The sequence below is a fragment of the Panulirus ornatus genome, chromosome 2, assembly GCF_036320965.1.
Source record: "Panulirus ornatus isolate Po-2019 chromosome 2, ASM3632096v1, whole genome shotgun sequence".
Taxonomy (NCBI): domain Eukaryota; kingdom Metazoa; phylum Arthropoda; class Malacostraca; order Decapoda; family Palinuridae; genus Panulirus; species Panulirus ornatus.
This window is the reverse complement of record NC_092225.1, coordinates 84,440,644-84,467,655: the sequence shown is the minus strand read 5'-3', so window position 1 is coordinate 84,467,655 and position 27,012 is coordinate 84,440,644. Positions and strand designations below refer to the sequence as shown.

The 27,012-nt window shown below is 39.2% G+C and overlaps 1 protein-coding gene across 3 annotated transcripts in view; it reads right to left on the bottom strand.

Moving 5' to 3' along the window:
- Positions 1–6,070: 6,070 nt before the first annotated feature.
- LOC139757870 (CCAAT/enhancer-binding protein gamma-like) overlaps positions 6,071–27,012 on the bottom strand; it is a 67,106-nt gene continuing 46,164 nt past the window's right edge. For all 3 annotated transcript variants that reach the window (XM_071678786.1, XM_071678793.1, XM_071678799.1), the window contains exons 2-5: positions 9,320–9,527; positions 8,403–8,514; positions 8,085–8,263; positions 6,071–7,934 (exon numbers count right to left, since the gene is read on the bottom strand). In XM_071678786.1, coding sequence (XP_071534887.1) covers positions 7,816–7,934; positions 8,085–8,263; positions 8,403–8,506 — 402 coding nt within the window. In that variant the 5' untranslated portion in view covers positions 8,507–8,514; positions 9,320–9,527 and the 3' untranslated portion in view covers positions 6,071–7,815. The remainder of the gene's footprint in view (positions 7,935–8,084; positions 8,264–8,402; positions 8,515–9,319; positions 9,528–27,012) is intronic.

The window sequence follows — 27,012 nt, the reverse complement described above, 5'->3', positions numbered from 1 at the left end:
GCACCAAACATTTCATTCATAATTTAGCAATCAACAGCTCTTATTTCTCTGTAAAATGTCTTCGTAAAGGACTTATATCAAATTCTGGGGGGATGCTTATCAAATATTTTATTTAAAAAAAAAGAGGAAAAAAACACAATACCTGCTTCCCGCGTTAGCGAGGTAGCGCCAGGATCGACGAAGAAAGGCCGTAATCACAGCTCCTTATATGGAGTGTTTCCAGTCAAAGCAATCCTTGTAATACATGCTCAAATAGGGACACAGTGCTGTGCACATAAGTGAATAGCACATAAGATGATGCAAGTCATTTTTTTCCCAAATCTGCCATTACTACTAACCTCATCATACAGCTAACTACTTAGTATTTGTCATTATATAAGATCGCTCGATAAATTCAGGTTGGAGAACCTGCGTCTGTTTGTGGCTACATTTGCTATTTCTAAAGTTTCAACAGAGCCAAGAAAAGCATGAGGCAACTCAAACCTGGTCGATATAGAGAGCTTGCGTATGGTGTGATATTATAGGCTTATCATATATCATGGATTGATAGGCTTTAGGGTTATTTGAATGCCAGGGTCATTAAGGCCGTCATCGTCAAGTTACAACAACCAATCGAATAATCTTGAACACCTTTAAAGAGCACACACACACACACTGTTTGAATGTGATTCCCTATTAAAACTGTACGTGGAGGGAATTCTGCTCTCGGATCACATTTAAGACCTGAAAATTCTGTCATATAACTTTTCAAACACCTGTATGTCGAATATGTCGCCATTTACATTGTCATCATTCAATTTTTCTATTCATGCGCGAGTTTTACGGTGAAATTACTTTGAATCATAGCAAGTCTTACTTTCATTTCATGGACTAAGATTGTTCTATTATTGCTTGCTCGCACTTCTAGAACTGTTCACTGATAATATCATTTCAAATTAATTAAAAACTTAATGGCTGTTCAATCAAGTGACCGCTTACAAGGCTGGGATCTTGGATTTTGGAAATTGGAGCAGTAGGTGGAGGGGGATACACGTACATCTTATTATGTATGATATGATTAAATGTACCAAACAAATTATGTGAACAAATGCAATTACTAGATTCATTTTATCTATCTTTTTCATACACTAGAAAAAGATAGATTCCAACAGAATCACTCCTTAAAGACCGCTCCTTGAGTGATTTTTGTAACATTCTGTGATGTTTTGGTATGAAATTATAAATGTCTGGCAGACCTTGTGTCGACCTCCAGTTTTTTTGTTTTTTTTTTATCTCACTGCAGCCAGTGAGGAACCTTTCTTCCTCACAGCTCCCCATGGCCAACATATAGTTTGCAGTCAAAAACATTACATGTTTGGGCATTGGACTTCATCCTTCTCAAGGCACTCACCTTGTGATGGTACCTTGTCCCACGTCTGTTTCTAGAATATGTATATTTTAGAAATTTTAGGATACAAGACCTTCTTGATATTAAAGTAGCAAGTTGTTATTTCATGTGTGGCGGGGTGGCGATGGGAATGAATAAGGGCAGACAGTGTGAATTACATACATGTGTATATATGTATATGTCTATGTGTGTATATATGTGTATATGTTGAGATGTATAGGTATGTATATTTGCGTGTGTGGACGTATATATATATATATATATATATATATATATATATATATATATATATATATATATATATATATATATATATATATATTTTATATATATATATATATATATATATATATATATATATATATATATATATATATATATATCCCTGGGGATAGGGGATTAAGAATACTTCCCACGTATTCCCTGCGTGTCGTAGAAGGCGACTAAAAGGGGAGGGAGCGGGGGGCTGGAAATCCTCCCCCTTTTTTTTTTTTTTTTTTTTTTTTCCAAAAGAAGGAACAGAGAATTGGGCCAGGTGAGGGTATTCCCTCAAGGCCCAGTCCTCTGTTCTTAACGCTACCTCGCTAATGCGGGATATAGCGAGTAGTTTGAAGGATATATATATATATATATATATATATATATATATAAATGTGTATGTAGGTGGGTTGGGCCATTTCTTTCGTCTGTTTCCTTGCACTACCTCGCTAATGCGGGAGACAGCGACAAAGCAAATAAAACGTTAAGATGTATAGTTATGTACATGTGCATGTGTGGATGTGTATGTTTTTAAATGTGTATGTGGGTGGGTTGGGTCATTCTTTCGTCTGTTTCCATGCGCTACCTTGCTAACGCGGGAGACAGCGACAAAGTATATTAAATAAATAAATAAATATTTGACGCTTGCGATCTTTTTAATTTACCTGTGCAGCTGTTCCGTGAAACTTACTATCATAGTTTTTTAACAAGCCCCTTAACTCTTACTCTCAGCTAAAGCATATTTCTGGTCAATAGTAAGCATTTCACAACAGCAAAATTGCTCACTTGATTTGAGTATAATTTGACCAGTATGGTGTCAATCTCTCTCTCTCTCTAGTATGTATACACTTCACTTCTTTGTGATTCATCGGAGAACATTTCCTTGAAGTTCTGTGTTTTATCATGTCTGTTGAGACTTGTTCAGTCCATCCCATGATACACCATCTAACCTTGGTGATCCGAGCAATTTTACTTAATAAATCCTTCCCAAATGATGTTTTCAGTAGCACAGATCTTTTGGAGACAAAAGAATTAGTGTCCTATGTACTAGACTAATAATGTTTATACTGGATGAATGATAAATGTCAAGAATTGATATCACGGTATAAATTCTGCAGACCTTAAAATACCTACCAACTGTTAGAAACTTGCATATTCCTGCCTCCTGAGCTTTCACTGTATAATAGTTTCCTTCATCACTTTCAGCATCCTTTTTTTGTAAACTTGGTTTTGTTAGATCTTTATAATAGGCTTTTTATTTTCAGGAGGATGCTTTTTTTTCATATTTTCAGTATATCTTTAAGTTCTCAAATATAGTACAGCACGGATTTAGATGGAATTGAGAAGAGTCAATGTTTCACCAGATATGCACTAATGGCTCCAAATCTGTGAATAACAAGATTTGTGGTTATAAGCAATAAAAAAAGACTGTTGAAAAGTATCCTACCTCTTGCAGCTTCTGACTCACCATAGAACTCCATGCTATACCATCCATAGTAATGACCAAGGAGCTGGAGATTCAGACCATTGAGATGTATTCCATTTCTCACAATGCATTGCAAATTGTGGAAAGCTAACTCATCACACTGGCCAGGAAGACTATCCAAGACAAGCTTGTACTGATGTCCGTTTGATTCAAGACAATAACTCAACAGATTCCTGCTCATAATAACACACCTAAGAAAAAATGAGCTTATCAGCAGGCAAAGGCCATTACAAATACCTACTTTGATGCTCATTTTCCTCTCCCACCCAGTGGAATGAAACCCCATTTCAGCCTGCCCAACAAATGTCAGCAAAAATTGAGACATTTGAAACAATACATGGCATAAGATTTAAGACCTTAGCAGCAGCATGAAAAGTTTTCATTCCAACTATCACAGATAGAAGGTTCTAACAAGGCTGAAAATGGGACATTGTCCATTCTTAAATACCTACTTTTCCAGTATGGAGAGGGGGTTTTCAATTTGAGGCACCCCATTTTTTTTTTTTTTTCTTTTTAACTTTCTCTAATCAGCAGTTTCATTACTTGGTTTATTCCAGCCTCTCATTACTCTGATATTATCAAAGTGCTCTGTAATGAAACTGACAAAGTTGCTAGTCTCTTTACATCTTCCCAAAAACTGATTTCCGAAGTTCATGAAATTGATTTCAATGCAACAGTCCCCTTACTTAAGGTACACCCGAGGTCAGTATTTCTAAACATCCTAAAAAACAAAATCTCCAATAGGTTGATATCAGTAGATGTAACATAATTTTCTACTTAAAATGACATACAATTCAAGCTGGTGAGACTTTGGTTATGTCTGGTATACACCCTTGTGCTGCTCCACAACCCAGGTGTATGATATACTCCAAGAGTATTTTCAGGCAAACATAGCAAGATTTGTGATACTTTTGGAGGTGTTTTTTTGTCACTTAAATATAACTACTAAAGATTTTCATCAGTTAAAAATCTCTCATCTAAGAGTATCAACCTCAAAAATTATGAGTAACATGGGCACAGACCTTGTTCATCATTCATTAACATCTGCACATCTGTGGAGTTTGGAAACAATGTGTGGGATGCCACAACAGTAATTCATGGATACATATATTTTTTCTTTCATACTATTTGCCATTTCCCGCGTTAGCAAGGTAGCGTTAAGAACAGAGGACTGGGCCTTTGAGGGAATATCCTCACCTGGCCCCCTTCTCTCTTCCTTTTGGGAAAAAAAAAAAAGAAAAAAAGAGGAGAGGATTTCCAGCCCCCAGCTCCCTCCCCTTTTAGTCGCCTTCTACAACATGCAGGGAATACGTGGGAAGTATTCTTTCTCCCCTATCCCCTAACGCGGGAGACAGTGACAAAACAAAATAACAACCCTCTCCCCCAGCATGTGCGCGAGGCAGCACTAGGAAAAGACCACAAAGGCCACATTCGTTCACACTCAGTCTCTAGTTGTCATGTATAAAGCACTGAAACCACAGCTCCCTTTCCACATCCAAACCCCACAAAACTTTTCATGGTTTACCCAAGACACTTCACATGCCCTGGTTCAATCCACTGATAGCACGTTGACCCCGGTATACCACATAGTTCCAATTCACTCTATTCCTTGCACGCCTTTCACCCTCCCGCATGTTCAGGCCTGAATCACTCAAAATCTTTTTCACTCCATCTTTCCACCTCCAATTTGGTCTCCAACTACTCGATCCCTCCACCTTTGACACATATATCCTCTTTGTCAATCTTTCCTCACTCATTCTCTCCATGTGACCAAACCATTTCAACACACCCTCTTCTGCTCTCTCAACCACACTCTTCTTATAACCACACATCTCTCTTACCCTTTCATTACTTACTCGGTCAAACCACCTCACACTACATATTGTCCTCAAACATCTCATTTCCAGCACATCCACCCTCCTCCACACAACTCTATCTATAGCCCATGCCTCGCAACTATATAACATTGTCCAAACCACTATTCCTTCAAACATACCCATTTTTGCTTTCCGAGATAATGCTGTTGCCTTCCACACATTTTCTAATGCTTCCAGTACTTTTGCCCCCTCCCCCACCCTATATATTTATATATGTTATACATTTAAAATTATTTTAGTTCATATGGAAATATGTATTGAATGATTTTTCATAGTGTAAATAGATAAAAGTCATTAATATCTGTTGACACAATGGATATTATTCTTCAAAAAATTGATCAGATTTTCAAAATGAAATTCTTATCCTTACAACAGGACCTTTATATATTCTCCAATGTACTTTACCCAAATGAACATCTTAGCTTTGAAAGTCAGCAAACTAGAACCTCTAATTTTGAATCTTCAGCAACCCCTTTCCTCAGATTTTCAGTTTTATACTTTAAATCTAGTCTGATACTTAGAGGTCAGTCAGACTTTATCTTTGTTCCTGGCTCATATATTTTGCATTCAAGTACTGTAACCACCTAAAGATTTCTAACTCTATTGCTATCCAACTAAAAGATTCATTATTGAAATATTATTTCTTAAAGATCACACCTAAAGTTGTAAGCTTCAATGTATATTTCAAATTGCATATTGAAGCTGCAGGTAACTTTTATTTGCTCATTATACCTTATCATTAAAATCCATTTTTCTTTAATAACAATTTGGCATTAGTCAAATAAAGTCTTTATCATACCACAGATGACTTGGTTATCTGTTCCTGAAGTTATCTTACATAGGTAGGAAGACACTAAAGATTTCTCTCTATCATAAATGAACATATTCAGGATCAAATGCTTTTGTTATGAACTTTTTATTTTCACCATAATGATGGGCTGTGTACAAATTTTCAAAGTAACACTGTATAGTGTCATGTAAGACATCTAATGGAATCATAACTACATTACTAACATCACCAGTACTGATAGTCTAAAGAAATAGGGGGAAGAACACAAGAAGACTGTGAAAGTTGTTTTACTTTGTACTGTAGACAATATTCAAGACACCAGTCCATGTCCTAAAATCATGATCCTCCTCAATGACAGTAGGAGGGCTCGCTCTGCAACCTGCAGATCCAATGGAATTACAGTAGTATAAAAATTATTTCTTGATACTGGTTAGGTTTAGATTCTCTGAGCTTCTGGGGAACTAAAGAAAATGTCAAGCCTATCCACATAAATGTGGAAAAATGTTTTCCATAAAATCTTATTAAAGATCCCAAATAAAAAACAATTTATTCTTAATATGGCAAAGTATCACACTCACACACACCTATCAACAGGTTTGAAGCTAAAGATACACCACAATACAAGTGTCAAATAGCAACAATCTCCATGCATTTCCTAGTTATCACATAATACAACAATGGTTTTCCTGCAACTATCTCTTTCTAGGCCCAATAATGATGAAAATTTTAGTGCTTTCACAGTCACTAATATGAAATTTATTCATACTAACATATGAAATTTTCAATTTACCAAGGCCTTTCTGCTAGTTTGTACTTAGGCGTTCAACATAAGACTCCTTTCATATACAGTAAAAGTAATAATATACCATTATCAGTAATCCCAGATTCAAACATCACAAAGTGACAGGGAATGAATGGCCTTTCCCTTGCTGCATTGGTATGAGTACATGATTTTAGTTCTCTGGCCAGGAAGCTACATGGTTTAATTTTTTCCCATCTCGTTAATTCAGCCCAAGTTGTCTATCTTATGTAAATACTGATATTAATTCATATTTCCTTCAAAAGAAAAAGAAATTTACTCATGCAATTTAATATTCTGTGCTTGTTCTTCAAGGCCTGAAATAACGAGTCTTTACTGAAGTAGAAAGAGGTCCACTGTTATTTAAGGTTATTGGGTCCCCTGAGTAAAATTTGATGCCTGCAAAACCAATGAAAGGATACATATAACATGTCATACACAAAAGGTTACAGGATATAATGGCATAAAGCTTTGGAATACAGACCCATTGGTCATTATTTGCAAATACTGCAGAAGCATTCTTTTTCAGTTATTACTTTCTTCATAAAACTAAGAAATGTAATCTCTTATAAGAATAGGCACCTGCCATTCAAGGCAGCTAGAATGCTATATTTATAAGAAAAACAAGAATGTCATCTCTTCAAACCAAAGTGTGAACAGTGGTCATAACATTATCACTTAAAAACTCAAGGGTAATCTGTAATGTATCATATTATATATTTTCAAATTCAACATGATCCATAAGAAATTATGGAGTCTGTATCAACACTTAGAGAAGGGAGACATCAGTAGAGAAGAGTTAAATTACCTAAAGAACAGTTGGCATCATGATCATATGGGAAAAACGAGGCCAACAAAAGTTCATTGAATGACTGTTAATCGATGAAGCCAAAATACTGTACCAACATATTTCCAAATTTTCAACCATCTCATGTGCTGTCAATCTATCCTGGTACAATAAATATGGCTTATGATACCTCTGTGCATACTTCACTATCCAGTCAAAACTAAATATTTCCACAGGAAACAATACACATACTATTCTTGTAAACCTTACATCTTAGTAAGTTTGACTAAGTACAGAGGGTGATGGGTGCATCTGTTGCTAGGAAGAATCAGACTATGCATCAGAGAACAGTCACTGCCTCACTAGGAAGGAAAGTTCTCAGTGGGCTTATGTGTTGTCATTGGTTCAATTGAGGCTTTAGTTAGTTCCAGTTATGGGGGGGGGCCCTGGGAAAGGCTCATTAAGAGGGATGCACCCTCATCCACCTCAGGGTCCTCAGAAAGCATCTTGGCTAATTCTGCCTCATTCAGCCGCACACCATGAGCATTGCCTGTGTATGGAGAAAAATATGGGTAAATAAAACAGCATGACACCTGTTGCTACAGAGACCCTTACATTATAAGCAATATGTCCTTAACCTCCTTCGACACCCCATCCACTTAAACTAGTTATTCTGTCAAATTATAATCTCGGTGCAAACCTGCATGAGCAAGGAAGAGGTCCTTTAGGATGCCAAGCTCTTTAGTGAGAATCTTTATATTCTCCACCAGTTCTTCATTTTCAGTTCTCAGCTGAGTGACCCGATCCACCATCTGTTGGGTCTTCATTTTTGTCTTCAAACGTGACTTCTTCACTGCCTGGTTATTGCGCTCACGACGCCTAGAACATATGTAAATATAATCAATCATTTGTTATTACAATCTTTTACTACACTTAGCATGTGTACATGATGAAATACTTCATATGGCAAGTGGTAATCTTAATGTTTAAATAGCAAAGTAAAAATGATATTAAATACCTTCGGTACTCTTCGGTGTTCTTTATCAGCCGGCGAGAATTTGAGTTCCCATTGAGGGACTCGTCTCCACTCTCACTGCTTACTCCTTCAATTTTAGGCATCATCACCAATTCTGCAAATCAAGGTGATGAGTTTCTTTTCCCTTTTACAAGTCCTTGTCATGCATGATTGGCGACATTAAAAATATGAAATCACTGGAATGAAACCCAAAAACACAGCTGAACCAAACATACACTTATTAGAACTGCCCTCAGAAGGATTATTGTAGATCTCACATCTTCCCATTAATGGTCTTCTTCTTTAGCAAGCTTCTTCCAGAAGCCTAACAAGTGATCTGCTACACTATCTATAGCTCTATCTATCCTTTCAAGATTGCCATCTCACCCTTCTCTAGTTAACTTGTGTTTCTCCAATACCTTCCTACATTCATTTTTTTCCTTTGTTACCCTTATGTATAACTCAAGTAACTCATACCTTTTCAGATTTCTCTAAGCAAACACGGTGCCACAGCATTCTATATTAGGGTCAAATAAGCATGCAAAATTAATTAATGTTAAAATACATACAATATAAACTTTTCTACATCTAAGTGGTGTTCTGGTCAGTAACCAATTTCTAACCAGATGATTCTATATGATTGTTTCATACACCCATATCATAAGCATGTGTCATAAGCCCTAGATGTAAAATAATAGAAAACACTAATGGTTATCTCAAACTATCTTACCCACACACATTTCTTTTTATATTTCTATTATTTGCCAATGCACATCTCAAAACAATCTGAATGCAAGTAATACAAGTGAAGCCATATTTCTTATATTAATCAGCTCCTCTTCTTACTGACTATTCTAAAAAGTAATGAATTCTTTCATCATTAATTTGTTTCATGCCCTTCAATGAATAATTTCACTAACCTATAGTGTGATTGCCAATGGGTGGATATATATTGGAATCTTCCACTCTGACAAAAAGCAAGCGGTCTTCTGTCACGTTTTATGCTGACAACTGTTGGTTTTCTTCGTGTTTGATTGCTGTTGTAGTGGTACCAGTTCTGAGGACGAGTGAGCTCAATCACCAGGGGTTGTCCCCCCCCAAAGCACAAACCTCTCTCACTTGGTGACCCTGAGGAACAAAGAAATAATTTCAATTGGCTTTCTTTTCATCATATGTAATTTCCTTAAAAAAAAAAAACGGATTCAAAGAGCACTAAAAATTACACACATATATATCTTTTTTTCCCATTGCGAGGCGTGGGCTATGGATAGAGTTGTGCGCAGGAGGATGGATGTGCTGGAAATGAGATGTTTGAGGACAATGTGTGGTGTGAGGTGGTTTGATCGAGTGAGTAACGTAAGGGTAAGAGAGATGTGTGGAAATAAAAAGAGCGTGGTTGAGAGAGCAGAAGAGGGTGTTTTGAAGTGGTTTGGGCACATGGAGAGGATGAGTGAGGAAAGATTGACCAAGAGGATATATGTGTCGGAGGTGGAGGGAACAAGGAGAAGAGGGAGACCAAATTGGAGGTGGAAAGATGGAGTGAAAAAGATTTTGTGTGATCGGGGCCTGAACATGCAGGAGGGTGAAGGGGGGGCGGGGACTAGAGTGAATTGGAGCGATGTGGTATACCGGGGTTGACGTGCTGTCAGTGGATTGAATCAAGGCATGTGAAGCGTCTGGGGTGAACCATGGAAAGCTGTGTAGGTATGTATATTTGCGTGTGTGGACGTATGTATATACATGTGTATGGGGGGGGGGGCCATTTCTTTCGTCTGTTTCCTTGCGCTACCTCGCAAACGCGGGAGACCGACAAAGTATATATATATATAAAAAAAAAAAAAAAAAAAAAAAAAAAAAAAAAAAAAAAAAAAAATTCATGCTTGATCATAGTTTCCCACCTTAGCGTGGTAATGCCAGGAACAGAAGAAAGGCCACACCCATTCACTAGCTGCTGTGAGTAATGCACCGCAGTAACCATATATATATATATATATATATATATTTTTTATATTATTTTGCTTTGTCGCAGTCTCCCGCGTTTGCGAGGTAGCGCAAGGAAACAGACGAAAGAAATGGCACAACCCACCCCCATACACATGTATATACATACACGTCCACACACACAAATATACATACCCATACATCTCAATGTACACATATATATACACACACAGACACATACATATATACACATGCACACAATTCACACTGTCTGCCTTTATTCATTCCCATCGCCACCTCGCCACACATGGAATAACATCCCCCTCCCCCCTCATGTGTGCAAGGTAGCGCTAGGAAGGCAACAAAGGCCCCATTCATTCACACTCAGTCTCTAGCTGTCATGTAATAATGCACCGAAACCACAGCTCCCTTTCCACATCCAGGCCCCACAGAACTTTCCATGGTTTACCCCAGACGCTTCACATGCCCTGGTTCAATCCATTGACAGCACGTCGACCCCGGTATACCACATCGTTCCAATTCACTCTATTCCTTGCACGCCTTTCACCCTCCTGCATGTTCAGGCCCCTGATCACTCAAATTCTTTTTCACTCCATCTTTCCACCTCCAATTTGGTCTCCCACCTCTCCTTGTTCCCTCCACCTCTGACACATATATCCTCTTGGTCAATCTTTCCTCACTCATTCTCTCCATGTGACCAAACCATTTCAAGACACCCTCTTCTGCTCTCTTAACCACACTCTTTTTATTACCACACATCTCTCTTACCCTATTATTACTTACTCGATCAAACCACCTCACACCACATACTGTCCTCAAACATCTCATTTCCAGCACATCCACCCCCCTCCGCAAAACTCCATCCATAGCCCACGCCTCGCAACCACACAACATTGTTGGAACCACTATTCCTTCAAACATACCCATTTTTGCTTTCCAAGATAATGTTCTCGACTTCCATACATTCTTCAAGGCTCCCAGAATTTTTGCCCCCTCCCCCAGCCTATGATTCATTTCTGCTTCCATGGTTCTATCCGCTGCCAATTTATTTATTATACTTAACCGCTGTCTCTCGCGTTAGCGAGGTAGTGCAAGGAAACTGATGAAGAACAGCCCAACCCACCCACATACATATGTATATACATAAATGCCTACACAGACATATACATACACAGACATATACATATATACACATGCACATATCCATACTTGCATCTTTCGTCCATTCCTATCGCCACCCTGCCACCCATGAAATAACATATATATATTATTCATTATACTTAATTGATGTTTCCCGCGTCAGTGAGGTAGCGCCAGGACACAGACGAAGAATGGTCCATCCACTCATACACACACACATATATATGTATGTGTGTGCACCCATACACACATATACATACAAAGACACATATATATACACATGTACATATTAATACTTGCTTGCCTTCATCCATTCCTGTCATTAACCTGCTCCACAGGAAACAGCATTGCTTCCCCCAGCTTCAGCGAGGTAGCACCAGGAAAACAGACAAAAATGGCCACATTCTTTCACACTCAGTCTCCAGCTGTCATGTGTAATGCACAGAAACCACAGCTCCCTATCCACATCCAGGTCCCACAGACCTTTCCATGGTTTACCCCAGGCACTTCACATGCCCTGGTACAGTCCACTGACAGCACATTGAACCTGCCATACCACATCATTCCGATTCACTCTATTCCTTGCATGTCTCTCACATTCCTGTACGTTTAGGCCCTGATCGCTCAAAATCTTTTTCACCACATCCTTCCACCTCCAATTTGGTCTCCCGCTTCTCCTTGTTCCCTCCACCTCCGAAACATATATCCTTTTTGTCAATCTTTTCTCACTCATTCTCTCCATATGTTCAAACCATTTCAACACACCCTCTTCTGCTCTCTCAACTACACTTTTTATTTCCACATATCTCTCTTACCCTTTCATTTCCTCTGTACAACCCTATCTATAGCCCATGCTTCACAACCATAAAAATTGTTGGAACTACTATTCCTTCAAACATAACCATTTTTGCTCTCCGAGATAACATTCTCTCCTTCCACATATTCTTCATCACTCCCAGAATATTTGCCCCCTTGCCCACCCTGTGACTCACTTCCGCTTCCATGGTTCCATTCGCTGCTAAGTCCACTCCCACATATCTAAAACACTACACTTCCTCCAATTTTTCTCCATTCAAACGTACATCCCAATTAACCTTCCCTCAACCCTACTGAACCAAATAACCTTGCTCTTATTCACATTTACTCTCAACTTTCTCCTTTCACACACTTTTCCAAACTCACTCAACAAGTTCTGAAGTTTCTCACTTGAATCAGCCACTAAAGCTGTATCACTGGCAAAGGGCAAATGACTCCCTTCCCAGGCCCTCTCATTCCCAACTGACTGCATACTCGCCCCTCTCTCCAAAACTCTTGCATTTACCTTCCTAACCACCCCATCCATAAACATTTTAAACAACATATACTCAAGGCCTTCAACAAAGCATTTCTATCAACCTTGTCATATGCCTTCTCTACATCCATAAATGCTACATACAAATCCATCTGCTTTTCTAAGTATTTCTCACACAACTTCTTCAAAGCAAATACCTGATCCACACATCCTCTACCTTGCTAGCACGGGAAATGGCCTGGATGTGGATAGGGAGCTGTGGTTTCGGTGCATTACATATGACAGCTAAAGAATGAGTGTGAAAGAATGTGGCTTTTTTGTCCGTTTTCCTGCACTACCTCACTGAAGCAGGGGGAAGCGACGCTACTTCCTGTGTGGTGGGGTAGTGACAGGAATGGAAGAAGGCAAGCAACCATGAATATGTCTGTGTATGTGTATATGTTGATAAGTATTTTTATGTATATGTGCGAGTATGGGCGCTTATGTATATATGTATACATGAATGTATGGGCCATTCTTTGTCTGCTTCCTAGTGCAACCTCGCTGACGTGGGAAACAGCAATCACGTATAACATTAATAATAATAATAATATGGTGGATTCAATTGAGAAACTCCAGAAGATGGTGACTGAGTCTGGAAGAGTACATGAAAAGGGAAAGTTGAGAGTAAATATGAATAAAGGCAAGGTTATTTAGTTAGCAGGGTTGAGGAAGGAGTTTTTGAGGAGTGGGTTTGAATGGAGAAAAACTGGAGGGAGACAAGCACTTTAGACATCTGGTAGTGGACAAGGCAGTGAATGGAACCATGAAAGCAGAAGTAAGTCATAGGGTGGGGAAGGAGCAAGGGTTCTGGGAGTGCTGAAGAAAGTGTGGAGAGAATGTTATCTGGGAAAGCAAAATTGGGAACTTTTGATGGAATAGGAGTCTCAACAATATTACATGGATGTGAGGCATGGGCGATACAAAAGACTATGTGTAGGAGACAATATGTGATGAGGAGGTTGGAAGGAGCAAGTAATGAAAGGGTAAGAGAGATGTGTAGTAATAGTGTGGTTGTGAGAGCTGAGATGCTGAAATGGTCTGGACATATGGAGAGGAGTAAGGAAAGGTTGACTGAGAGCACATAGGAGACAGAAGCGGAGGGGGTCAAGCAGAACAGGGATACCAATTTGGAGAAGGGATGGAGTGAAAAAGATTGTGAGCGATTGGGACCTGAACATGCAAGAGGATGAAAGGGGAGTATGGAATACAGTAAAGTGGAATGATGTGGAATACTGAGGTCGAACTGCTGTCAATGGACTGAACCATGGCATGTGAAGCACATAGGGTACACATTGGAAAGGTCTGTATGGCCTGGTTATGGAAAGGGAGCTGTGGTTCAGAGCATTACACATGCCAGCTACAGACTGGATGCCAGTGGATGCAATTTTTCATCTGTTCCTGGCCCTACTTCACCAATGCGGGAAATATTATTATGCTTTGCAGTAAAGACATGTTATTTGAAATGTGTTTAATCATAAAAGAAATATGATGCATGATGATGTTCCAAAAACCAGTGACAGTTGCCCATATCCTTCTATTCTGTTAAATTAGCCATGAAGGAATAATCCTTTCTGGAAATATAATTTCATGTAACAAAAAAAAATTCAAGGATGGGATATGTCTGAAAAAAAGTAAGGAAAGATATAATGTGTGGCTAACGAATATATGCTGATGTGAAGTTTTACCCAAGCACACCATGTGTAGTTTAATCTTACAACAAAAAGAGCATAAATGAACATCTACAGTAATGCCAGTCAAACAAGGATAGACAAGAACTAAGCTTTTTAGTCCTGCTGATGGAGGCACGAGATTAAAGCCTGTAGTCTGCATATGAAGAAAAGGGTACTATTCTCGTCTGGTGTGCATTTATGTAGTAGGGTGCATGTATGCGACACAGGTGTGTGTAATCATTAACATGTGCATACGAAAAAGATTCATTCTAATCAAGACACACCTAAGTCATTTAAATTCTTGTTCTTGCAATAATGTATTTGCATAAACCTAATAACTAATAATTTGTTGTAGGTGTACATTCATGCTGCAAAACTGCTTCTACACAGTCTTGCTAATGTTTTTGTCCTATTTCTTGTTATATCCTCTTGATTTTTGTATATTTCGTGACTTTACACCATCGCCAATTGTTAACCACCAGGGGGCCCTAAAGAATATAATGGGTTATCATTTCTTTTAATGTGGAAAGCTCAAAGGCTTTCCTCCAACTTTCAAAAACCACTGCACTCAGTTCATGTACCATTCTGTACCACAGTAAATTCTGTGCGACTCCACAATTAAGATATACATGACTAAACAATTGTCAATGAACCCCCAAGAAATAAGAATGACCAAATTTGTCAGGGCGCGAGTTAGAATCTAAGGAAATCATGAGTTTTCATCTATTAAAAATAAGCAGTTCCAGCCTACAGTAGATGCGATTAGCGCAAAGCTACAGCCTGAGGTAGTACCCTCCCAAAGGTGGTATGAACCCCATACACGCCTACTTCGACAATGTCAGAGTTCACCATGGTGCTCCTCGCACACGAAAACATGCATGGCGGTGAACACGTTGGCAGCCAGTCCTTTCGAAAATTGTGATACTTCTTGGTGCCTAATCCTAAAGATAGAAGTTTTATGGATATTTCGCTCGGGCTACAAACACGTATAGAGTGACAGCCCATGGTTGTGGCACCGGAGCACATTCATACACTTATGACACAACCACACACCGACAGGCCACATCGACGCTCCTGTTACGTCATGAGTATATACAGTATTTATAGTCAACAGCATACACTGCACATAAGTATATGTACTCTAATTACTCTGGTTTATAATAGTGAAGAGAGCACGCTCTTCGCTAAAACATGAGGTAGTAATATATGTAACAGGTTAATGGTAGTACGAACATCCCACACACATGATGCTAGTACGATTGTAAGGCCCTGTTGCTACGTGAGGTGATGGCACCGGCCGGCTTCCTAGACATATTTTCGTAAAGCTAAAACAAACAGAACTGACAAAATTAAAACGCTGAAAACTTCATCGAAACCAAGTTAATCTCACATGACTGTGATACCCTGTTAAATAATGACACCCTGGAATAGTGACATTTAACTGTTAAACTGACGACCACTGGCAACCGTCACCCATAGCAGGTATGAGACAGATAAAGCGCCTGCAGCACATGTGCCAACATGGGTCATAATTATACTGTATAAGATGCATGGTCTTGGAATCATTTTCAACACCTGTAGGCGGCATTAAAAAAAAATTTCGACTTGTGGTTAAAACTTAACAGTGACGGCGCTTAACATAGCCTAAGGATTTCGGTGACCTGATCACAGTTTGTAACCCTCCATCCTGATAGCAGCACGTCTTGGTGACCACCAACAATGAAAAGAGTACAAAACCGGAAGAAACTGCACCATCTTGAGCAAACAAGTTCGCCCAAGTTAATGACTTTCTCAAAATTAACTAACTCCTGTTATCAAATACATTAAAATAACGGCATTCGGATTACATGCCCCACTGCAAGAAAACTGGTCTTGCTATCTCAGGAGTTAGCAATCAACAATATTACACACAGTTTGCATTTCAAAGATTAATGGCTACAAGTATTCCACGATGGGACTGGTAACGGATTTTGATGGATTCCTGCATCTATGCAACGTTATCAAGTAGTACAGTATTAGAATCATCATATTTTATCAAGTCAAACTCATATCAAAATATGACTATGAAAGAATAAATCAGCAAAGTCGATCGCGACTCAACAGCTGTAACATATTGAAGCTAAAATCTTCGCTACAGCCTACACGTTAATTAATCTAGTAACTGCAATATTTCTTAATGCGTTGCTGGAACACAAAGGTGACTGCAAATTATTACCCAACTTAAGTCTCCCCAAGACAGCTTCAAATTACTTAAAGGCAAAATCTTCTTAAAGTATCAAGGGGAGACGATAAGTAATACATTAATGACAGGTAGCATAATGCATCAGCATAAAGACCAACTTTTACAAGTCACATCAACAAACGAATGAAATCAAATCAAATTTAGAATAATTTCTAAACAGGATGACAGTCGATGTTTATCAAACCTGCTAATAAAGCATCACATACGAATCGCAATGATATAAAACTAAATGCACTTCCATCCGAAGCTGGAATCTAACAACTAAGACACACAAAAAGAAAATGTGCGATTCAAATACAAATCAGTTACGTAAGCATCAATAGCAAATCCATAACACATTAAATCCCGGGACATGATTTACTGATGAAATCTATGATAATTCGTGAGTTTTGCACATCTGTGTGTTACCCTTCGTTTTCAGCACATTGATTAGTGTCCAAGATCTATTCTCAAAATTTCGTAAAGTCCCTTTTTATGATCCTCAACTATTTGGTTTGCCGTTAACAAGGCATTTCCCTTAAAGTCTATAAGTGACTTATTGTATGCTGTCATCTCTGGGCTTTGAGGTGACTATACCATAAAAGTTCCTCGTCCCATCCATCCTCAACTGAATGTTACGATACCAAGCGCGAGAGCAGAATGTAACGGTGCACAAACCAGCTGGACAATGTATGTTGATTCAAAATCACCTCACATACAGTTGTGGGACGGATCACAAGATTGATTGGACTTGGACGAGGGTCTGCTATGGCTTTGCCTCCAGGAATTATAGAACCTGACAAAATGTGATTATTCTATTTGGGTTATTATGGAAGAGATTTCACATGCGCGGCTAACGGATGTTGAACCTTTAAAAGCAGCCTTCTGCGAGTTTTGGTGAAATTCAGCTATTAAATTGGAAGATGATGTCTTGAGACCACTGAATATGGTGGTGTTGTAATTTTAATGTATGGGGACTTTGTAAGCTTAATTAGTAGCATTAAAATATGACAGGAGTATGTCTGAAATAATTTTTCATCATTAATCCAACACTAGTAAAGATGCGTTAAGATTACGTCTTTACAAGTTAACGTACAGTAAACAGCCTTAACCAGACGACAGCTTGAACGTAAAGGAAAACAGAGCTAGCCTAGTCACCTTACCAGGAAGCTAGACGGCGAAGTGAATAAACGTGCTGGTAGGCTAGGCCAAGTCAGGCGCCAGAACCACCACGGATGCGCCAACACGAGCTATTTATACTAGTGAAGAACCTGAATGTTACGAGCTAAACCAAATAACAGAGCAAAAATAAAGATTATATTCTGTGCACTCCTTTCCTATACATGAGCCAATCAAACAGAACTAAGATAAAAGATAGGATTTCCATGAAAATGAAGAAATAAAAAGAATAATCAAGAGGATACAGAGCTATTATAGCTTTGTAAGCTGTACAGGTGAATCTGAGTAAAAAGGAAGTCTAATGAAAAATAATAAAGGAATGATGATAGCACAGTTAAAGTTACGGATGAAAAGCACTTAACTGGATCCAGTTAGCAACACGACAAAGGTCCGGCATTCGGGATCAGCATTGTGCCATCAACGCACAACACAAACTTACAAAAAACGATAGTGATCTATTCTTCTTGGTAAATCAAGTCAAAACAACACAATAAACACAGAGATACGCTAAAACTTAATTATGGTAGTTTTTCATATCCTTAAACACTATAATTATAAATTAATACTGCTAACGGTTCTTACTGTCATTAATGCAATTTGAAGCTTTTCTGACTGGTGGGCAGTGTAGCAATACCACACGTGTGACTGGTAGTCTGGCAACATGGCCACTAATCTGACTATTCAGTGGCAGCATGACCACAAGTGATTTGTGGACACCACTACTCATTAGTGTGAGTGGTGGTGAGGTCTGGACGATCATCTCAGTGGTTCTTGATGGATCAGCCTCTCCACTTTTCTCCAACAGCAGTGCCCCTCAATGGTCTCTTGTCTCCTACTTTTTTTTTTTTTATAAAGAATTAACTTCCACAAATAATCAAATGCACTCATACGCTGAAAAGTCAAGACTACATTCCTCCACATCCTTCTATTTTGCTGCTTCTCGTCTCGACACAAATTCCTCACTGAACTCCCATTAGGACAGGTTACCTTGGGTCTGAAATCTGGTTAAGTTTAATGCGTCTAAAACCCAGTTTCTGTCAACCTTTCTATCAAAAATTCTCCACAACTTCCCTGTCCTTCGACAGTTTTGTAATTCAGCCTTTGGACTCAATGAACTTGGTATTGCTATAACATCCACTTTATCTTGAAAACCCACATTACGAAAAAGCTATTCTGACTCTAAGAAACTGGAAGTCCAGTTTAGATCTCGAAATTTCTTTTTTTTCCGAACATTGCTACGTTTAAACAGAGGACTGATAAGTCCTTATATGGACAACTACTAGAGTGAGCGGTAGTCAGTGCGGCAATGTCACCACTAGTGAAAGATGGTGTAGCAACAAAACCAATGGTATGAGTAATAGCGTGGAAACATGACTAGTTTGCCACTTATGTGAGCGGTGGAGTAACATCACCAGTGGTGGTCACCGGCAACATGACCACTACAATGAGCTATGGCGTCGCAAAATGATCACTAATGGTGGTCAGTCGTAACATGACTAACAGAATGAGTGGTTGTGTGACAGCGTCATTAGTCATGGTCTGTGGCAACATGATCACTATTATGAACGATGGGTGCCGAAACGTGATCACTAGTGGTGGGCTGTGACATGACCAATAGTGAGAGTGGTCGTGTGACATGAAATCTAGTGTGAGTGGTGATGTGGCAACAAGACCATAACTGGAAATGCTGGTGTGGTAACAGGATCATTAGTAGTGGCCAGTGGCAACATGACTACTAGCGTGAATGGCGGTGTGGAGGTATGATCACTATTGGTGGTCAACACCAATATAACCTACCAGTGCAAAGTAAAGTGGCATCATAAACTTGTGCGAGGTGGATTAAGGCAGCAGCAACATTACTAGCGATTGGTAGTCAGTGGCAGCATAACCACATGTGTGTGTGGTGGTCAGTGGCAGCATAACCACTAGTGTGAGTGGTGGTCAGTGGCAGCATAACTACCAGTGTGAGTGGTGGTCAGTGGCAGTATGACCATTAGTGTGAGCGGTGGTCAGTGGCAGCATGGCCACTACAGATGTAATCAGAGGCTGCAAGGCCACTAGTAACTAATAGTCAGCGTCAAGACCACTAGAGACGGGTGGTCAGTGGCAACACCACCTTGATATCGCATTTCTTGTACCTAGTGGCAGGGTGACCCATTCCACAAATGTTGCCGATTGAAGCACCACCTTCCGGCTTCAATATTAGTCAGTCAAATGAGGTTGCACGACCATTTTCCTGCCCCTTTGCTCTTGCATGAAGTTCCCCCTAGTTTAGAACATCATGCAAACTACAGTTGATGCACATCCACATGTCACATATCGTAGTTACATAAGATTCAAAATTTCCTCATAAAATGAGTACACATCTACGGTTACTATATCAGGTGTTCTTCGTATGGTAAAAAGCCCCACGTATTGCTGGTAACTACAAGCGAATTGTACGAGGCAGCAGTAAGCATGTGTGGGACGGCCAAAGCAGGATGTACCGCAATTATGGTCATACAGGAGCGCACGCGGCCTGGTGATAATACCCTCAACCTTCCACCACATGACGCCATTTATGTGCACAGGTGGGCAACTTAGCTACACCACTTTGCCTCACAAAACTCCTCACTCGTAATACCTAATTCTTCTTCTTCTTTATAATAATAATAATAACAATAATGATAATAAGTAAATAAAAGTAAAATTAAGTCCAGCTACGTTTAATGTCAGCCAAGGATTAATCATAACCACCGCTCCTTAAGAATCAGAGAACTGCAGGTTAATGTCGCTGACCATATTTCTAAAAGGGTCCTCCCTAGTTTGCACCCTAGGTGGGCCTACAACAGACCCAGCTTTTCACCATTTTCTCGGGGCTGATCGATAAATGGGTACCTAGTTTGGGCAAAGGTTGGTGTGTGCTTACAAACAAAATCACCTTGACTGTGATTGATAATCACACGTCAAAATTTGAAAAAAAAAAAAAAGTTGCAAGTGCCATCTGTATCTCTCACTCCACCTATATAACACTGAAACTTTCACCGGCTTAAAGCCAGGCGATACATTTTCTCCTGATTGCAGCACGTGTTTTTGCTAAATTCTACCATTAAGACATTCTCCTTTCTTAAACCAGGTATTTCTAATTCCTACGAACCAAAGGCAACACTACCTTCATGAACTCAAGGTAAAATAAGCCTATCGTCAATTTTGAGTGTATCAATTTATAAAAAGAAATAAATCTCATCTAATTAGTTCTGGGAGGTCATGACTACAAATCAGTTTCATAATTTGCTTAATCAAACTCGTCATACCGCCGTTTGGACTTAAAACCATGAGCAGCTGCTACACACATCCATATCGGTGGTCAGCCTGTGCCGGTTGGCAGTCTGGGTCCGCGGTTCTTTCCTGAGCTAAGCAGCCACACTTTTATTTCTAAAACTGTAGATTTGTCAGTCAAGTTATGATTATCCTTACTTTTACTGTATCTAGTTTGGTTAAATCTTTACATTACCTATCTTCAGCCAATTTATTACCATTCCGCACGAAATTCTCCCCTAAAATGGGTGTAAGCTGAGTAACCACTTTACTCCTTCCCACATTGAGTTACACGTTAATCCTAATTCTTGTTCGTTTAGTATACTCTTGTATTATCCTCTGAGTCAATGTCCATTGAATAAGTAAGCGTACATTAAATTCGGCGGTTTTTGAGGGGAAAATGCGATATGTAATGTAAATGGAGCAGAGTGGTATACTTTGAGGGAAAATGCGATATGTAATGAAAATGGAGCAGAGTGGTATACTGTGATTACGAGGCAAGTGCTTCATGTGGTTCTATCAACGTTCTATCAACCCCACAAAGGGGCAAGTGGGCGGAGGAATACTTATGGCGCTACCCATCCGCTGGTGGGTGAACCCGATTATCGCAATGGATTGTGCTTTCATGCAACAGTCATTACCCAGCTTCTCTGGATTGCCCTAGAAACTAGATTCAAAACGTATGATAGAAGTGATGTATTACCAAGAGACTATTCTTGGGTTTACATGCGCGTAGCCTTGAAGGAATCATTCAGAAAGATACAAAATTTTTAGACTAGAGTCGAAGTGATATTAACACAAGCACATATGTCCATAATGGTGATGCTCAGCTAAGCAGGACTGCGTATATATCCATGAGAGTTTGGTCCTACTGCTGATGCTGAACAAACCAGATGTAAACTTTCCCAGCAACACTGCTCTCATCTTTCAACATAATGAACTTGCCTATTGTAAAATTAGTGAATAACGATAATTTCTACTAAACATTAAAAGGTGTGTAAGGACTTTATCCATAACCATGTTATACTATTTGAAAAGTATCCTAACTGTGTATGTTTTCAACAGTTCATTTACCTTGTTACATAATCCAATCATTGTTGCTCTACTTTCATAACAGTGCATTTACGAAGTAAAACAATAATATTTTACCTGTCTAATCCTTGTAAAACATTTACTACGTAACCTCTAAATTAATTACTGAGGGGGGGCCCCGTTCCTGGACTTTTAATGCACCCAATACTTGTTAAACATTTCTCTTACTGTGTAACCTGTACCTAATCACTTTAGCCCGGTCCCTGGAATTTTTGTGCACTCTGTTCCTTTTTGCATCATGGCCTTCAGAGTATATAAGAGTGAGCAATAAACTCTCGGCTCTAGCAGGAAAACCGAATCCCCTTGGGTTGCTAAAAGCAGCAACATGCACACCACCTCCTATCACAAATCTATCACAGTACGTTCCAAATCTTACCCGAAAACAAACATATTTACTGACTGGTTTTATGGACGCCATGTGTAATCATATAGCAAACATGCACAAACTGCAAAATTTGATCCTTGTGTAATTGACTTCGTAACCCCAAAACATAAACACACCCTACAATCCTATATTAAGCATTACACACACTGCTAATTACCATCCCGAAATTCACAATAGCTCATACGTTACTAATTGCTTAATCTACGGAATACGCTGTCACAGGCGACTTAATTCTAGATATTTCCAAGGTTATTTCCAACAACTGAGATTATTTAGAATATTCTTTTTTTTTTTTTTCAAAGGAAGGAACAAAGAAAGGGGCCGGATGAGGATGTTTCCTCAGAGGCCCAGTCCTCTGTTCTTAACGCTACCTCGCTGAGGCGGGAAATGGCAAATAGTATGAAAGAAAATATATATATATATATATATATATATATATATATATATATATATATATATCATTGGAAAGAAGCTTCTTTGCAAACCATCTAAGCGACAGCTCTCAAAATTCAAAGCTGTACCACGAAACATATTGTCCGAAGAGACTTGGCAACGTGTAACTGATGGAAAGAAAAACAAGTTCAGAATTAAACCAAGTCTTGTACAGCACAACAACAACCAGCGCGACAGCCAACGCTTGTACTATACTGCCACTTCATTTAAGGCAAGTTCACTAGGGGTTACTACCATTCAGTCATTCCTCTCGAATTATGTAACTTTCTGACAAATACACAAAAATACCGGAAGCATTCGCAAGTGGAGTTCATTCAAGCAAAGAGTCACTAGTTAACATTTAGCGGGAAAAGAAGCTTTCTCCCTCATTTATGTTAAAGAATCACATTTCAGACACTGACAGGAATACTCAATTTCTAAGAAAATGGCTGTACAACTGAGCATCATATCTACTGTTGATCCACACTTACATGCCTCCGTTAATTCGTAATGTTAATTCGCCTTCTATCACTATATCTGCCATTTCCTCCTCCTAATATATATATATATATATATATATATATATATATATATATATATAAGCCTCCCGTCCACCGTTGTTGGGTATGTAAATACGTGAAATTTAAATATTTTTTACCACCCATTTGGGATTACAGCAAGGCACAACATTCTGCGTCCTATGAAATGAAAAAGCTTACACAGACGCGACTATATAATAGTCCTATACCACAACATCTGACCAGACAGGCCCAATGCTAGGCAATCGTACGGAGGCGGGTGTTTGATTTCTAACCCGTTCTCCAAAACAAATATTTCCTGCACATTTATGTTTATCTAACGGACATGGACAAAATTTACAGCTCATTCCAGAATAAAGAAAGAAAGAAAAGAAAAACGACGGTTGGGACTACAGAGTACAACTCATGTATATAAACAGTTTTCGGGAACTGGAACTTTTATATATCAAAATATCCCACTAAAACGTTTTCAATTTTGAAAAAAAATGGTCAAAAATGTAGCAGTCAGCCTCTCAATGATAATTTCAACGTTACCACATCTCATGTGAAATAATGGTGAGGAGGGAGCGATGTATGCATTTAAGCGATCATAGCTCGTCCACGCCATGACGGTTCAGGTCATAGAGAACACAGGCGTACCAACCCTCTCGCACCGTACCCTTGCCTCACCATCTGTAGCTGTTACATGGTGAATTTTACCATAATCTTGCAACATGTATCGTTTGATGTGATAAATTTATATACCGATAAGGAGTGAAACTTTTTTTCAATCTTGCTGATTAAACGTTTTCATGTTTTATCAATAACCCTTGGAATCCACTAAAAAAAAAAAAAAGAAAAAGCTTGCCTTGGTAAAAATACAGAAAGGATGAGACATGGATGTACGAAAAAGAGTAAATTATAAATGACCTTCCTCACACTTCCAACTCATCTTACGTTCAAGCAAGAAGTTTTATGACTCATATGCCTGATATTCCTTACCCTTATTCTTGGGAAACTGCTCATTACAAGTCTACGAAGTACCGCACCTATTCGGGCAAAACCTGAAAAACCCTGACAAAGAGACGGTGTCAGGCCAAGCGAAGACAGCCGAAACGACCCCACACCCGCTCCTCGCTGTTGCTAGGCTCGCCGGGCTCAGTGTTTCGAGGTCAGTTATTTTCTACAGTGAAGGTTGGCCGGCTGGCACCATGGGGCCCGTTTGTGTCAACTGAATAACCAGATCATACGCAACTCTTACTCTTGCATCCATACACAGTTTTGAAAATGAAGTTTACGAAGACGGAGTAAATGTCTCTTGTAAACGGCGAACTATGAAAAAAATTAATCTGTGAATTCTACAGGAGCATCTTTAGTATAGAGTAAGGCATCAGCCAGAGACTGAACTGATGTGAACCCCTTCACCCGTCATCCCAATGCGAGTAGTGTCTGAGTCATCAAAAAGCAGAAATTGTGAATGACGCTGATTTGTGTGTGGTGAGGCAATCTGATGAGTGGTTGTACTACATCACTTTCCTCGTGTCACTTTAACACCGAATATTCTCTAAACACTTGGCAATAATGGTATGACAATGAAACAACACTTGAAATTGCAGTCTAAAATATATGAATTTCACTTATGGGCGCGCCAACAACTGTCCCAGAGGTATATCAAATGGAACCCTATTACTGGCAGTTTGTGGAAATGTATGTGGGTGCACCATGAGCAAAGAAATCCATAGTCCGTCCGATCGAAATACCTTCAGCTGGTTAGTCAATGTAGGACATTACGAACGAGGCTCAGTCAGATCGAGCAAAAGTATGCATTTGCCTGGTTTATGTGGTACAACTGGAGTGAAAATGATACACACCCATCACACTAAACATCATGCCAGCAGGTCATACGCCCTCTTCAGACATTCAAACGTGTTTATTTCTTTGATCAACTTGAATAATGAATTCTTGAATAGAAAAAAATCCCATTAGATTCTGCGTTAGTAAATCAAGTCCACACTCTACTCTCAGCGCCAGAATAATGCTGCTTCAGTTAGTCTATTTCCGTCCTTGCAATGACTTCTTAGCCAGCTCATTTAAGTTTTAATGGATGCACCGACAGAATTGAAAAAAGCTATATCGCCGTCTTCACACAGTAACAGTTTCCAGAGAATATGTTCATCCTGCTAATGCGGTGCATGAGTTAATAACTTGTTTGTGGCACTGATTCTTGCCTATTTTAACAGCCCAGATGCCTGACCCATATGCGTCTGGTGGTGTGTAGCCGAAGCCGTCTCTCATGTTTATTTCCATATTAGTACAACGAGTACTCAGACTTTACAGTTAATTCTAGACCGTTACTCACCAAGTTTCTGGCATGGGGCACAATGCTTCGTCCACACCTTACCCATTACAGTATCATACACTTTCAAAACCTGATGACTTCTGTACAAGCTCACAACTGATGCCAGTGTGAGGGAATCTGGAAATATCCTTCCCCCCTAAACCCATGAAAACAAAAAGTTTGAAAGATTTGATACTTTTATCCACATTCTATCATTCTCATTCAATCACTTGGATATGACGGTATCATCACTAAATACTAAAGTGAAGCTTTTAACCAAATTCTTTTAAGTGTCAAGCCATCATACCCAAGGGTCATATTGAAGGAGTTATATTAATCCCATATAACTATAAAGATGAATAAAGGAAACATTACCACAACTCTCTCGTCTTGAGACTCGAGTTGGCCGAACTTGAGCAACATATAAACTAAGTCTGGGCGAGTGTGGGCCATGGAACAGCATGAGTCATGCCCCCACACATGGCACCATCCGTCCACCCACATACAACCACTGGAATAATCTGCCTTACAACAGACCTCCTTCACTGCTGACTTACATATCAAGATGTAACAAACCCACATACTCACCTTAAACAGAACAGAAGAATACTGCTGTACACCATAATAAGGGAATGCAACACACCTAATTCTTACTCTTGATAAGTTAACAAGCTCGAACAAAGATACCCATCCCAAGTAACATGTTAGTCACTCAAGTTGCAGCATCACGCAAATAATCAACGTAATATTTCCCGATCTATGACCATCCACCTACCTAAGATTCTAATTATGATAATCTAAACACTGAAGGAGAAAAGTGTACACGACACGTCCTGGAGATGGGTTGCGACCCAGTGTTTGGATACGGGTGAATTAAGGACGGCCATATACACTAACACGTTCCCATTTCATTTCATATCGCATGTCGACGAGAGCTACAATGCCCTACAATTCAAGCTTTAACATCTGAGCTCCAACAGCGTCTTTCATCATTACTGCCACCCTCCTGACCACCAGATAATTCATTACAAAACGACACCGGAAAG